Raw genomic sequence first — 15,620 nt, 5'->3', positions numbered from 1 at the left:
TTTCTGTGCTGCTCTAGAAACCGTTATATTCTAAAAGTCAGCTAATACAAGCTGAACATTCTTTCTACAACGATTGAATTCTTCCAACGTAGGAGACAGCGTAAATTTGATCAAATCAAAATCCATATTTTTCAACAATATGGGACTTCCTCACCCACCAAAGTTTAAAGCAGCCGAACAAAATTTAAATTTTAATAATAATTATGCCCTAGGACGTAACAAAATGCATAGTAGCAATCCTTCTCAAATAGTATGGATAGTGTTTAGATCGTATACATACAGGAATTAAGTTTTTATCTTACAGCAAAGGTACGGATATAGAAAAGTTAGTGCTGTCTGTCCTATCCTACATATGCACACATGACAATGCAATTAATTTATTATTTTACAAAAGAAAGTTTCTTCATTTTACTTTTGATTATTTTATTTTAATTTATTATTATGGAACGATTACTCATAGAACATAAGTCTGGCATCACTTGAGTTAAAAACAAAAGACTTAAAACAGTGGGCTATTACATTATAAATATGATGGATGAGCCCCATTTGAAGTTGCTGTATAAAGCCAATACACGCACATCTGTGTGCACACATCAGTTGAATTCTATATTAATGCGCCTAATTGGCAATGTTGCTCAGCTACCATTAAGAATCTTTAGTTACACAGTGTTTAGTTGCACGGCTGCGACAGTTCAAAACAAAAATCTACAGAAGGATCTTTTCATTTCCTTTTCCAGGCTTCCACATTCTGTTCGCTTCTCTACCACAAACCTTAGTGGAATCTTAAAAAGCTTCCATAGGCTAATCTCAGACTGGTTCAAATTCTCAGAGGCCTATGATCACGTCTGGGGCGGGGGGAAGCTGTTTTTGACTCGGACACTAAAGGGCAAACTGTAACCTAACGTCCCATAACCTTCACAGCTGTTTCCTTCACTCTCCAGCCAAAGTCCTGCCCCCTCTTTTCCTCCTTATCTGCCATTCCCACTCCAACCTGGCATCCTCACAGAGAATCACAACAATCACCTTTCTAAAAGTGTCCTTTCGTCAGAGGAGCGTGAGCGTAAAACAGCACCGCGAACCCTGTCGGTATCTCTGCAATCTTTCCACAGCGAACCCCGTTGTTACTTATTTATAGTAGCATGTTTCCCAGAGGGCCAAAGTAATTGAAACCAAATGTGTGGAGGCAGTGAGATGGGGAAATAGAGCAGCGGTAGCATCTGGACAGGAGAAAAAGAGAAAGAGAGAAGCGGGAAAACTCTTTGTCTGCAATCGGAACACAAACTTTTTGGCTTCCAAAATACAAGACTTCTATTTGGAGAGCCCAACGCACTGCCAGAATATTCCAATACAATGGGACTGAATGGAAGGGAGACAGAGAAAGATACAAAAATAACGCAGCAACCCCAACTGCTCCAGCGCAGACAGAAAACTTCCCAAAAAATGAAGTAGCAGTTCACATTAATCGCAACCCTGTCTTTCTGCTGCCAGGAAGTCACATGCGTTTCCTCGCACAAAGCACAAAGTCAGAAACAATGAGTTTAAAACTTACCATCCTGACCATGGCTCTCAATCTGAAGTCCAAGCTAGTGCACACAGGGTGTGACAGGCGGATAAAAGTAGACCGAGACACCACTTAAAGATGGCATGAGGCCTATTTTCTCTGTCTCTCGCTCTCTTTCTTTTTCCGACTTCAGGCAGTTACAATCCCCTCTTCCGACACTGTCAGCTTTTCCAATAGCGGACGCGCAAGCCAAAATCCCTGCCCCAGAGTCTGCAGGAATTTCCTGGACTCTTAGTCTGGTATCTGCAGCAGAACCACGGAGAACAGCGACTGAGTCTCTGCTACCGTTTGCCTGAGTAACTGCCCCCTGGTTTGTAGCCAGATATAGCACTAGGAGACACATGGGGGAAGTTAGGGGGTTGATGTCTGGGGTTTTTATTTTAGGACAGCCCCTCACCCTCTTTTTGTGTGTGTGTGAGTTTCAGCATGCAGCCATGGGAATTGGGAATGCATTTAATTTTCTACTTGATGTTACTGCCGGGCTGACTATGAGGGATAAAATTGCCACAAAGCCCTTCCTACGCAGCATTTTCTGCAGGCATGAAGTCATCAGACTGATGAATAATAGTAATCATTGTTTAGGTCGCTTCCTTTAACTGGCCAGTTCAGCATTAGCAGGACGTACCATGGGGAGCGTGAAACCAAGACCACATGCGCGATCAATATGCAGAATCCCCAGGACGATTAATCAGCATGTTCATTGCTAACGTGTGCTGGACTATAGTGTGTGTTAGGGTACAAAGCATTACCATAAATGTATTCATACTGTGTTTTCCCTTACTGCGGTGACAAAGAATTATGTTTGGGATGTTTGGGCTTGAATTTATTCAGGTAGTTGTTGTTAGCGTCACATTCTTTGTCAAGGGTTCGAAAACAACCAATTAGAGTCAGAATTCTGAATCAGGGTTTAGAGGGACCATTTCCATGTAACCTTGCTGAATAATGTTGTGGTTGTGTCGAATAAATTCACCACCAAACCTTCTGCATACAGTTGTTTTGGTGGAGGTGACTCCTAGATTTTACTTGTAAATACTCATCACCAGCACCAGATATCGCTTAACCACAAAATAGATGCACTCAACAGAAAAAACAAACAATGTCCTGATTATACTTATTTTGTATGAGTTTTGTCACTCACCTATTATCAAGTAAATCAATTTACAGTTAATATGACATATTTTCCACTACATATTATGGAAACCTGCTGAATGACTGCCAACAATAGTACTGGCAGTCTGAATAATATTATCTACTCCCAAAAAACAACTATCGCCTTCAAAACCAGGAAGCCAAGAGGTCCTCTGAGGGGCAGAGGCAATACAACAAAAGTAAATAGAACTGGAGCAAAGCAAGTGAAGAAACAGATGTGTTTTCTCTGTATCAGTAAGTGGAACCAATGTCTAGGTTTACTATTTGGTCAAAAAATTATATTGTGTCAATTGTTTACAAAAACTGCAACTTGTATTTTAATTGTGATATAAAAAAAAAATACTAAGGATTTCATATCGCTCCTGCTTTGACATCAAGACTAAAAGAACCAAAATCTCCCAACCTCTTATCATCCGATTATGGTTGTAGTGTCTCTCTCTATTATCTCTCTATTTTAGTGCTGCATTTGATACTATCGACCACAACATTATTTTGAATAGACTTGAAAATGTTGGCATTAGTGGAATTGCATGGGCATGGTTCAAATCTTACTTATCTGAACGTTATCAATTTGTAGCAGCAAATGAAGAGGTATCAAATCGACCACAAGTTCAGTATGGTGTACCGCAAGGCTTAGTACTATGACCGTTGCTTTTCACCCTGTACATTCCACCCTTGGGAGATTTCATTAGGAAGCATGGCATTGGTTTTCACTGTTGCGCTGATGATACTTATCTCTATATTTCTTTGCACCCTGATGAAACATCTATTCACAAATTTAACATAATGCATAGTTGATATCAAACATTTTATGAATAGTAATTTCCTATCGCTTTATTCAGAAAAATAAATTATAATATTCACGCTAATAGTCATGTTTGAAAAAATAAATAAAAAATTGAATTATTGGACCAAAAACATCCACACGTAATACCCTGGAATACTGTCTAACACTTCAAGTCTATCAAGTCTTTGTCATCAGTTAGGAACCTGGGGGTGCTCTTTTATAGCAATATTTCATTTGAAAGCCACATTTCTAGCATCTATAAAACCAAATTTTTCCATCTGAAAAATATATCTAAATTATGCTCGCAATGATAAATGCAGAAAGGTTAGTTCATGTGTTCATGACCTCAAGACTATTGTAATGCTCTACTGGGTGGTTTCCCTGCACACTTAATAATAAATAAATAAAAACTCCAGCTGGTGCAAAACGCAGCAGTTCTTACTAGAATCAGGACGAATGACCATATTAGCCTAGTTCCAGTGGCGGGCCGTGCATTTCACACCTAGGCCTTCAGTGATGTCCACCCTGAATTAATAACTTTTAATAGTGTAGCAGCGCACGCACATACTCTCTATAATTGTTGTGAAATTCCTGTTTTTATTTTGCACCGGCAGTTATAGGGTTAATGCGGTGAGTTCGCGAAAGACCGGGTAGAGAGAAACAAGCAATTGAGTTCGGCTTTTGTGTAAGTTACAGTGGTTCTTGCGTTCCGATTATAAATTCAGAAACGGATCCTCATCCCTGTCTTATACTTCAATGGCTATAGTATTAATGTTTGAAAAAAAGAAGTTGTTTCGATCATAAATTTACAAGAAAAATTAGGAAGAAAATCATATTCAGCACGGACAAAAACAGGGGCAAAAAATGCATTATACTCTCCAAAACTGATTTTTTTACACAAAATCCATCCTAATTTCTTTCCTCAAAAAGACTTGAATTACTTGGTTGTAAAGTTACAGGTTGTCTGTGCTTTTCAGTCCCAACAACCTTTTCTATCGCCATCGAGGCTAATGTGCTGAAAGTCGAGTCTGTCCCGTCGTATTTCTGGCATAAGTTTTAATTCGCTTTAGTGCTGAGACGAGAGTGTCTGCTCGACAGAAGCAGTAACGTTAAACAGGGAAAACACCGCAAAACAAGACGATGTGTAACGTTACAGCGGACACAAGCTCTCACACAGATTTTTGAACGATATCATTGATATCAGCGGGACTTTTGCCTTCAAAATCAGTCCTGGCATAACTTTACATTACAGTCTGTTCTGTTTTTACCCGGACAGATCGATAGAGTGCCGTGACTCTGCGTAAGCTGAATAAGGGATTTTTTCCGGTAGGTTTGAACCTGCTGGTGGTCGAGGAAGGAAATAAACATTATCTTGTGGGTTTAAAAACTATTAAATCTACAGGTATTTTAGTTTACACAGTTCGCTACAGATGCGGTTAGCTAGCTCTGACTACCAGTAATAATAGTACACGCTCTGACCATCCAATCAAAGGGCGTGAAAATGCTTACGTTATTGTGTGCCTGCTAGATGGCCCCGGTGCAATCAACTCGAAATCTGATTGGCTTATTAAATCTGACCGATTATCTGATTGGTTAAAGCAACAGTTTCATTGCCATTCATTTAAGCTACAGGCGCCCGCACTATCGATTCTGAAGGCCTCGAAGCAGATATATTTGACCCTGGCAACACATGATGACTGAAATATGATTGGATAAAAGCACTAAAATAAATATACACTACTGGAAGCAGCGCAACCAAGAGAAAAGCTATGAAATTATGAGAACGGACTATTGGGAATAATTTAATACTCATTCATAAAAAAATATATATTAAAGTGCAAGTCAGTGATTCTCATAGTGTTTAGGCCAGCAGAGAAGGCCTTGCTGGCCCTGACGGCCCACCACTGCCTAGTTCTGTCAACACTGCATTGGCTCCCTATTAAACATTGTATAAATGCATAAATTAAAATATTGCTAATTACTTACCAAGCACTAAATGGTTTAGCTCCTCAGTACTTGAGCGACCTCCTAACGCATTATAGTCCTTCACATCTATTGCAATCTCAAAATTCTGGCCAGTGGATAATACCTAGAATATCAAAATCAACTGCAGGCGGTAGATCCTTTTTCTTTTCTTTTTCACACAAACTCTGGTCTAGTCTCCCTAGCCTTGTTTGGGAAGCAGACACACTCTGTCAGTTTAGATCTAAACTAAAAACACATCACTTTAACCTAGCATACACATAACACATTACCAATTTCTATTATTCAAATCAATCAAATGAGTGTTAGGCTGCATAAATTACTATGTAAATTACTATATAAATTAATATGTCAACTGGAACCTGGAACACTTATATCTCTAACACCCAATGTACTTGTTATATCATAAGAAGAATGGCATCTACGCTAATATTAGTCTGTCGGTCTCATCCTTATCCTGAGGTTAACCTAGTCTGCCCGATCCGGTCCATATCCAGATTAGAAGGCGGACCTGCACCTAGACACATCCAAACCCCAGCCCTGAATGTCAGCAGAGACCGTGTCGACTTGACAAACCCCTTGCGAAACCCTTGTCGACATGACAGCCATCGTCACAGATCCTCAGCAAAGACCACAAGATCCAGACATGTCCCACGCACAGAACCTATGACCAGCTTCGGCTCCATTCCGGCGTGATGAATCAGATCTTCCAACAAAAGGTTGAAGATGAATATTTGAATACCGATCAGGATCCGAATTCTGACTTGTGATGGAGCCTGAATCATAATCACACTGTTTTTGTTTGTTGACCAGAGGAGAATCGGCTCCGCGACAGAGCCTGGTTTCTCCCAGGGTTTTATTCTCCATTCTGTCACCTGCTGGATTTTGGGTTGCTAGCCTCTGTCACCTCTGGCTTCCTTAGTTGGACTGCACTGACTTAGCTGTACTGACTCTTTTGAATGAGAACTTCGTCGATGACATATTTTTTTGCAGAACTGCTTTATATATGAAATGAACTAATAATTGAATAATTGATCTTTACTATCTTTATGATGGAACTAAATCAACACCGAACTGACATCAGCTGAACAACAGCCGCAATGCATAATTTCCCTGTTGTCACTGTAAAGCTGCATTGAAACAATCTGTACTGTATAAAGCTCTATATAAATAAAGTTGACTTGACCTGACTTGACTTGACAAAATCATAAAATCGCACTGAAACAACAGCTCTCATTTTCAATAGGGCGTTTAAGAACTACAAACTAGCAAGTGATACCCTTTATCTCCAAAATAATAATATATTTTATCATACAGCAGAGTTTCTGAAGAATTTACTAATGATATTAATACACTTTCCATTTTAAACCAGGTGTTCGAAGTAAAACTGTAGCGTTCTGCGTTCATGTACACTATATGCAAATCACACTTCATACTCCAAACTAAACTCAGAGGACCAACTGAGATGGAGTTTATATGGAACAATTAGCAATGGTTCAATTGTTTCGTAAAGTGTCAAGAAGTGTTTATATTGAGTACAAGTAAATGTATCTTGTGCATTTTGCTGTAGAACATTGACTGTCATGAACTAAATAGGCCAGCAACTATTCACTATTCATGCTGAATGTAGACTGCAACATTTATTTTAAACATTAATTTATAGATCTTTGTGGTTTAATAGTAGCACTAGGCCATGATTTCCATCTCAACAACTAAATGTGAGAAATTATTCTTCTGTAATATTTGGTGCATTTGGTTTCACATCTCAGTTATTCTCTAAAACCGAACAATTTCCACAGGACCACAGCTGCAGTTTAGTACAATTGTTATGTAAAGTGTCAGGAAGTGTTTATATAAAGAACAAGTAAATGTATTACCAGATATTACATTATCTAAATCACATCAGCTTGTGTCAGAATGGTTTACTTCACTGCCAGACTATGGGTGTGACAGTGCGGTGAGCTGCGGTGTTAAACTTGACAAGAAACACACAAGAACGTCGATATGCGGTAAAAGCAGGGACGACTGGGGGCCAGAAAGTGTACTGAACATGATAATTAAGGGGACCAGGGGAACAAAAAAACAGTGTTTACCAGTAAGGGAGCTCACTTATTAAGCATAATGAAATCGGCCTCTTTCCATTACCGCAGCGGTACCGCAGTGGGCACACATTAGTCCTGTTTGTGCTGTTGTGTGCGTGTAGCAGCACAAAAGGCTCATTAGAAAAACATACCTATTCACTTCAGTTTCCAGCTGAAACCAAAACTAGTGGCAGTAAAACAGCAACATCTTTCTTTTCAAACGAATCATGATTACAGGTGCATTAATAGATTAATAAAAAATAAATAAAAATTATGCTGTTCTTTGCAGAATACTATGATACCTCAAAACATTTTGCATGATTTGTAAACTTGAACATTTTGACTTTTACATAACATAACCAGCTCCATGTGTCTTTTCTGACATAGTAAACCTGATCGGTAGCTCACCTGGTACAGCAGTGCACTTATGATGCAGAGCGCTCAGGCAAGTCCCACAAAACACGAGTCACAACACCTGATAAAAGAGCTTAAAAACTTGTAGAAGCGAGTAAAAATGTCAGCTAACACTTCATTTCGATAGTCCACTTTAGACATTCTACTAACTACAAGTAACTTTGCAACTACATGTCAACTAACTGTCATTAGAATATTAGTAGACTGTCTGCTTAATATTTGAAAACACTTTATTTTGTTGGTCCCCCAACAGACATTCTACTGACTATAAGTAACTTGGCAACAACAAGTGAACTTATTCTCCTAACTCGAACCCTAACCTAACAGTCTACTAACAGTCTACTACACTCTACTAATAATCTAATGAGAGTTAGTTGACATGTAGGTGAAAAGTTACTTATAGTTAGAATGTTTAATAAAGTGGACTATCGAAATAAAGTGTAACCAAATTGCTTCAGCAAATGCATCCCCCATACCCCAACCATGCATACATTTTCTTCTTTTTTGGTTCAGGCTAGGTTTAAGTGTAAGTGGTATATTATTTCCTTACGCAATAAAGCATTAACCATTCAAGCTCCACTCACCAGACATTTATTTTCCAAACTGCTGCAAAACATACCACAACCGAAGTAATAAAACATTGTTACATTCACACTCATCTGTGTATAATAATAAAACTTTAAGCACCACTCACTGAACATTTCATGTCGCGAAATGTGCAAGAAGCAACGTAATGTAATTTTGCAGAAATGTCGCCTCAGGCATGTTTTTCCAATGAGCCTGGGTTGATGCAGCCACAAACACTTTATGACAAACGTCTACTGATCCGCAGTCGAGCGCTACCAAGAAGAATTGTGACACTGTTTAACATTTGAATTCCCTAGGACAACTTCTGCAAAGTTGAGGAACCATTCATGCAGCTACTTTGAGTAAAACAGTTATCAGATCTGATGTCTGTGTTTCGATACGGGGCAAAACTGCCTCGCATAGAACGGGCATTAAGATGACAGATTTCATATCAGCACGGCTGAGGACACAAACTCGGCCGTTCTATCAAAATAACCCTGCAGGGTTGAAATGCTATTAGCCTCTGTTAATCAAAAACGCCTGCCATTGCATCAAGCATTCCTCCCACAGTTTTGGGCAAAACATATTGCTGTCATTATGCAAAGCCGCTTTTCTGGGTCGAAGTGCTGATTGTTCCTCAGAAGCTGTGAATGATCAACATGACCAGTCTGGCATTGCAAGACAAGGCAGCGTCTGCGGGCAAGTCGTCTTGGGAGAGAGGATAAAGGGGAGGGCTTGAAAAATCCACCCATCCGACGCGAGTGAAGCCGCTGTTAAATGTTCCTTGGCACTGTAACTATTGTTTAACTGTTCAGTGGGTCAAAAACATGTTTTATTGACTTGATCGTTATAAGGACGAGGGATCACCCCCCAGGTTTTGGACTTTACTCATGCATGTACGGATGGCTGAACACATATTTGAGCACTCACTATACCCAACTTTGCTTCATGCATCTTTTCAGAGCTTTTTATTGTCATTTTGTTTCATTCAAAGTAAGCTAAAGCCAAAAAGATAAACCCTAATTTACAAAACCAAGTCAACAAATAACAAAGGCACTGGTATCGGTGAATAATTTGTGAATAAATCTGTTCATTAACCAGGTGACTGATTTAGAACGATAAACGCACTGGAAACTCAACCTTTAAGCGTAGAGTTTAGCATTAGTATGTTGCTATTGTTGCTTTTGTAGAAAGGATACATTTATTTCTGCCTAATTTTGCTAAAATAGAAGGCAGTAACATGCTGCCTAACATTTGGAACAGCTTTTGTGCCAAAAGCATGCCTAAGATGCCTTAAAAAATTTACTAGGTTTTGGAACAGAGTTTTAACATACCATCTGCCCCAACCATATGTACTCACTCTCACTCACACGCATATATCCGGGCCTACATATTTTGACACACCATTATCCCAACATCTGACTTCTGTGCGGACATCGAATGGAGCCTGGGGAGCACGATATAGTTGAAAAGGGCCAATCGATCGCTAAGCAAATAGCATCTCTGGCATCAAATTTGCTTGGCAGTGGTCTGACAAACCTGGCCATGTCAAAAGAACCGACTGCCACATCTATAAGCATTCAATAGGTAATTGAGGGCTGGCTAGGGAAGGAGTTGAAATGTTAACAAAGACCCTGGAGAAGCAGGCAGTGTGTAAACAGGACTGACGTTGGTGGATAAAGACAGGAAAGATATTATGTTGCCTAAATGCCATAGGGCTTTCCCTGGGGCATGTGGTCCTTAGTCCATTTACACTTCAGCTCACTGCACAGTCGCACAGTTTACAAGCACAAAAACCTGCATTTTATTCATTAAACCACCCACAATACAGTTTTGTTTATTTTAGGGTTTAGTTCGTTAAGTAAAACCAACGTAACCAAGTACAGCTCAGAGGTAATAAATGTGAACAGCAGGTTTCTGAACTCTGTAATAAAACAGTTGATTAAAACTAAACCAAATGTAATATCGCCTAAGGTGCAAATACTATAAAAAATAGTTGGTTTCACTTTATTTTGATGGTCCCTTTAACACATTCTGTTGACTATAAGTAACATTGCACCCAGTCTACTAATACTCTAATGAGAGTTAGTGAACATGTACTTGCAAAGATTATAGTCAACAGAACGTTCAAGGGACCATCAAAATAAAGTGTTACCACATATTTACAATATTTAAAAAGCTGATGCAAGAGCTTATCTATAATACATGGAAAAAGCTATCCACTAGTATTCACAAACATCCCATTGACAGTTGCTTGTCTTGGGCCAGGCTCCACTGGAAGTATACGATTTGAAATCTGCCATCTTGGCTTATTGGCTTTTTTTAAACCAGTCATCTGAGCCATAAATGCCACATGACTGATAACTCTGGAGCTGAAGAAGATGATGCCATGACAACACTGATTACCTGATGGCACCACAACAACATATTGGCTGTGTCCGAAATCACCCTCTACACCCCTAAATAGGGCGCTATTTAAAAGGAGACAGCCATTTGTGGCACCCGAAACCACAGTGGACATTATTGAGTGCACTCATTAAATCCCATAATGCACCGCAATAACGAGTGTAGCCTACAACTGATGTACACTCAACGGTTAGAGAATATCCATAATCCACTGTTAAAGTCGTGCGCCAAATTAATTCACGCGTCTGACATGAAGATTCCACCCGCAGCTGAATTATCCATCCATCCATTTCCAAACCGCTAGTCTTATGTCATACAGATATAAATTTATTTTGATTTTGATTATGAAATTGAATATGATAATGTTGCATAGTTTCCACAACAGTCTTTGCCATTTTGGCAAAAACTATGCAAAAGTGACAGCCCTTCTAGCGCACAAATTCACTCACTCGTTTTCATTCACTCTCTCAAGTGAACTATATCAACGGACTAATGTAGGGAACAGTGAATGAGGGCATACAGAGTGATTTCGGACACAGCCAAGCAGTCCACGAAACTCGACTCTTTGCAAGTTTGTTCATTTTAATTCACACTTTAATTGCATTTTGAATGAGTTTTGTTTAAATGTTTAGATACAAGGTAAATCTATATGTATTTTAAACGGGGTTCTCAGACAATCAGTGCAGAAAATGTGTGCCGTTTCAGTGTGGGTCTAATTACTAGTAACACTTGATTTCATCATCTTTATTCTTCCTTTCTCTCTCTACATTCTTTATAACCTCCCACCACGAGCAGCACTGTAAAATTCCCACATTGCCTCCAAGGGTTGTAATTAGACTCTATTACACACCAGGAGAATCAGAGCTTGATTGGGCCTGAAGACAGACTACAGATCTCCTCTGTTGATGGCCTTTAAAGACTTTGAATCACACAAGCTTGAGTGATACAGGAGAGAGCCTCATTCTCTCTGATGGCTTTAATCACCTTCTGCAAGATTGATTTGTGTTTATTTTGCTGACAAAACATTGATTATGACTGCACCGAGCCTCAAAAGGCTGAGCAGATTGTACTTGGCCGCCTGCACGGGTACATTGGCATCTTCTTCAGGAAGGAAACGGGAGTTGGTGGAGTTTGAGGCTGAATGGTGATTACATGTTATGAGTGGATCCAAGCGAGTTGTCTAACTCTTTGCTGCTGGAATCGTTTTCTTTTCACATAAAAGTTCTGAATTCACTGAGCTGCACAGCTGTTCCACAGTATAAAATATGTCAATCATTTTCCATTGCTGAAAATTAAGAAACATTTTTGTTTTGTTTTTGCTAGTAAAAAAGATCTAGAAAGAAAGAAAGAAAGAAAGAAAGAAAGAAAGAAAGAAAGAAAGAAAGAAAGAAAGAAAGAAAGAAAGAAAGAAAGAAAGAAAGAAAGAAAGAAAGAAAGAAAGAAAGAAAGAAAGAAAGATATTACGAGGGCAGTAATGACGGCAGGTCTTGATTAGGAATACGGAATATTCAATCTTCAACTTTTTTTTACATTTAGAATAATAATTGATTTGGTTGCACTTTGTTTTACAGGACGTATACTTACAGTGTACTTACCTAAGAAAGTAATGTGTAATATATGGTAACTACATGGGTTAAGGTTAGCTTTAGGTTCAGGGTTAGTAATCATTACCCAGTTATTGTAATAACTATAATGGAATTACAATTTATGTACAGTTGGAACAGTATTGTAAAATAAAGTGCTACCATTTATTTTAATGTCATAGTTACACATTACATGTACATTCTGCAAGATTACAAGCAAGTAACTCTAAACCTAACCTTAACCTATATGCAGTTCATTGATATTACTCAGTACTTATGTGTGTTATTACACTGTAACAAAATAACTTTTAAAAAAGTGGGTTACACTTTATTTTAAGGTGTCGTTGTTACAGTGTAATTATATATTTAAGTACTGAGTAATATTAAGCAACTACATGTATAGGGTTAGGGTACACTCTAAAAAATGTTTTGGGTCAAATATGGACAAACCCAGTCGTTGGGTTACATTTTTTAATTAGATTTTTAACCCAACGTTTAGGTTTGTCCATATTTTACCCAAAATTGGGTTGAAACAACACAGCATTTTTTAGAGTGTAGGATTAGGATCTGGTTGAGGGTTAATTGCATGCAATTATGCATAATTTACTGTTACTGTGGTAAGTACATGTAACATATGTAACAAGGACACTGTAAAATAAAGTATTACCAAAAAGTGTACCCCAAAATTAAAATTGTTTCATGCACAAAATAATTGGGAACATGCATTAAGCAAGTAAATGAGGTCGGTTTTGATTTAAGGTTGACTTCACAGAATGTTCAATGTGGGTCTGCTGCTTTTGTTTTTCTTGTCTTGGCACATGAAATGTATTTGGACAAAATCGGGGGTGACAGAAGTGATATTTTCTTCCTGAGGGCTTAAAAGGTCCTTCATTTCCAGGCCACTTCTTAAAGCCACTGGCAATACTTTCCCGCTGTCTAGAACACCACGTGACATAACCAATTACAGCACAGCCATAAACATCACGTAAGGGATGACAGTTAGAACCGCCCCCAAACAGCAAACTAACAACCTGGAACAGACATTTCATAAATGATGATGCATCAATTAAAGAAGCCCTCAGTAACCTTGGACATAAGCACATTAGGAATTCAGCTTTCAAGTGGATTTGTCCTAAAGGGCATTTTTAACAGCTTTTATTTCTGAGCCATAATAACACTCTCCTCTCTTTCTTTTACTCGTCCTCTCTGAAACGTGGTAATACTGAAGAATTCAGTGTGCTGTGAAAGTTTCCCCTGGATACTTCAACACATCTAAAAGCCCTCTATGCGTGGGGGGGTTTATATCTAACGCATCACAACAATAAGATTCAATGGCAAGATGTTCAAAAGCCACTTATCAGTAATATAAGTTGGAATTAATTAATTCTCTATTCCTGTGCGAGTTTGCATAACATTCACAAAAACAATGTAGTAGAACACTGTAAAATCGAATTAGGTAAACTTACCTAAAAAAAATAACCCAAAGCGGTTGCCTTAAAAAACGAAGTAAAGTGAAATAGTAGTATGTTGTACTGACTGCTTAGTTAGTATAGTTCACTTACATGAGAGATCTAGTAACTAAAAAATAACTATAGAGTGTTCTTGATCATTTACATTAGATTTACTCTTGACTTGTTAGGGTTAGGGTTAGGGTGAGGTTGTTGTGTTTTGCATGCTGAATGTTGTCTGTGTTTGACTCAAGCATGGTCAATTGCAAGAAATTCTTACAATAGAGGGATTACATCAACCCAGTTAAAAGTTTCACAAGGTGTTTATAACTTAAAGGTGCATTAAGCAACTTTTCATGTTAAAAATACCCGTTTTCTAACCCATACATGCTTAAACAATTGCCTGATGGGCTGAATGAGCCCTTCTCTGATCACTGAGATTGTCTCTATAATCCTATAAAGTAAAATAAATAAGAGGGATTCGGGCAACGCTATCTCACGACCAATTCGTACGAATTTGTACGAGTGATTAAAAGGTGGCTAATTCGTACGAATTTGTACGACCTCACTCGTACGAATTTGTACGATTTGTCTAAACCCACGTGACGGTTGGGTTTAGGGGCGGGGTCAGGAGTAGGTCATTCGTATGAATTCATACGATTTTGGCAAATCGTAAAATATGTACGATTTAGCAAAAAACGTACAAATTCGTACGAGTGAGGTCGTATGAATTGGTACGAATTAGCCACCTCGTAAAATTCGTACGAATTGCCGTGAGATCGGGTTGGATTCGGGCCGGAATTTTAGACTGGGCGTGACGTCATGCGCGTTCACGGCACGCTCACATAGCTGTGTCTGGCAGGTTTGTGTATTTGCCGGCATTCTCCGTAGAAGATGGATTGTAAGAGACCTGCTTGTAGTTCATTTCAAACACCAACGCAAACTCCACACGTAAGATAAAAAAAGAAAACTTTTGTCTAGTGCAACCAAAAGGGCCAAATTGGACTCAGACAGGCGTCGGAATAAGACGAGAGTAAACATAGGGAAGGCTTTCAACAAATGGAGAGATCTCCGGTCTGCTCTAGGGCTCAAACGGGATTTATAACTTTATTACCTCTGAAGACATTATGATTGTAAACAAAAGATTTGCGGCTGATGCTCCTTTGGTTATGAAGAGCTCGTGCTCATGCAAGCGTGCGTGTGCGTGTGGTCCATGCACATCCATGTCCATGCGTGTGCACATCTCTGGCTGCAGTTTCGCTTGCCGCCAGAGGTGGCATAGTTCTGCAAAAAATCAGAATATTGCGCTATGCACCTTTAAGTGTTAGCAATACAATTGTGAGAGATCATTATTCGACATGTAAAACAGACTAGTTAATGATTTAGTTAGAAGTTAGGTACCTTTTAAAAGCAACCAATTTATCACTTCCCTTCCTTTGAAACCAACTAACTGTGATTTCTTGTTGCATCGCTACATCAAAAGGAAGATAAGATGGAGTTCTAAGTGCCCAACTAAAGGGAACACTAATCACCATAATGGTGAGTTCAAACAAAAACATTTTATGAAAATCAACATCAATTCATGAAGTCAGCTTATGTGATGATGTCTCAAATTTTCAGTTGTATTGACAATTCAACATG

General features: G+C 38.8%; 1 protein-coding gene across 4 annotated transcripts in view; it reads right to left on the bottom strand.

The window, feature by feature from the left end:
* The window catches only part of sgcd (sarcoglycan, delta (dystrophin-associated glycoprotein)), a 207,205-nt gene that overhangs the window by 90,468 nt on the left and 101,117 nt on the right, over nt 1-15,620 (bottom strand). The window contains exon 1 of one of the 4 annotated variants that reach the window (XM_079585262.1): nt 1,550-1,877. The exons of the other annotated variants lie outside the window; for them this stretch is intronic. Coding sequence (XP_079441388.1) covers nt 1,550-1,561 — 12 coding nt within the window. The 5' untranslated portion in view covers nt 1,562-1,877. Of the gene's footprint in view, nt 1-1,549; nt 1,878-15,620 lie in introns of those variants that run through there. 4 annotated transcript variants of the gene reach the window in all.

This window comes from Phoxinus phoxinus, assembly GCF_949152265.1.
Source record: "Phoxinus phoxinus genome assembly, chromosome: 17".
Lineage (NCBI taxonomy): Eukaryota > Metazoa > Chordata > Actinopteri > Cypriniformes > Leuciscidae > Phoxinus > Phoxinus phoxinus.
This window is presented reverse-complemented; position numbering and strand designations above follow the sequence as displayed.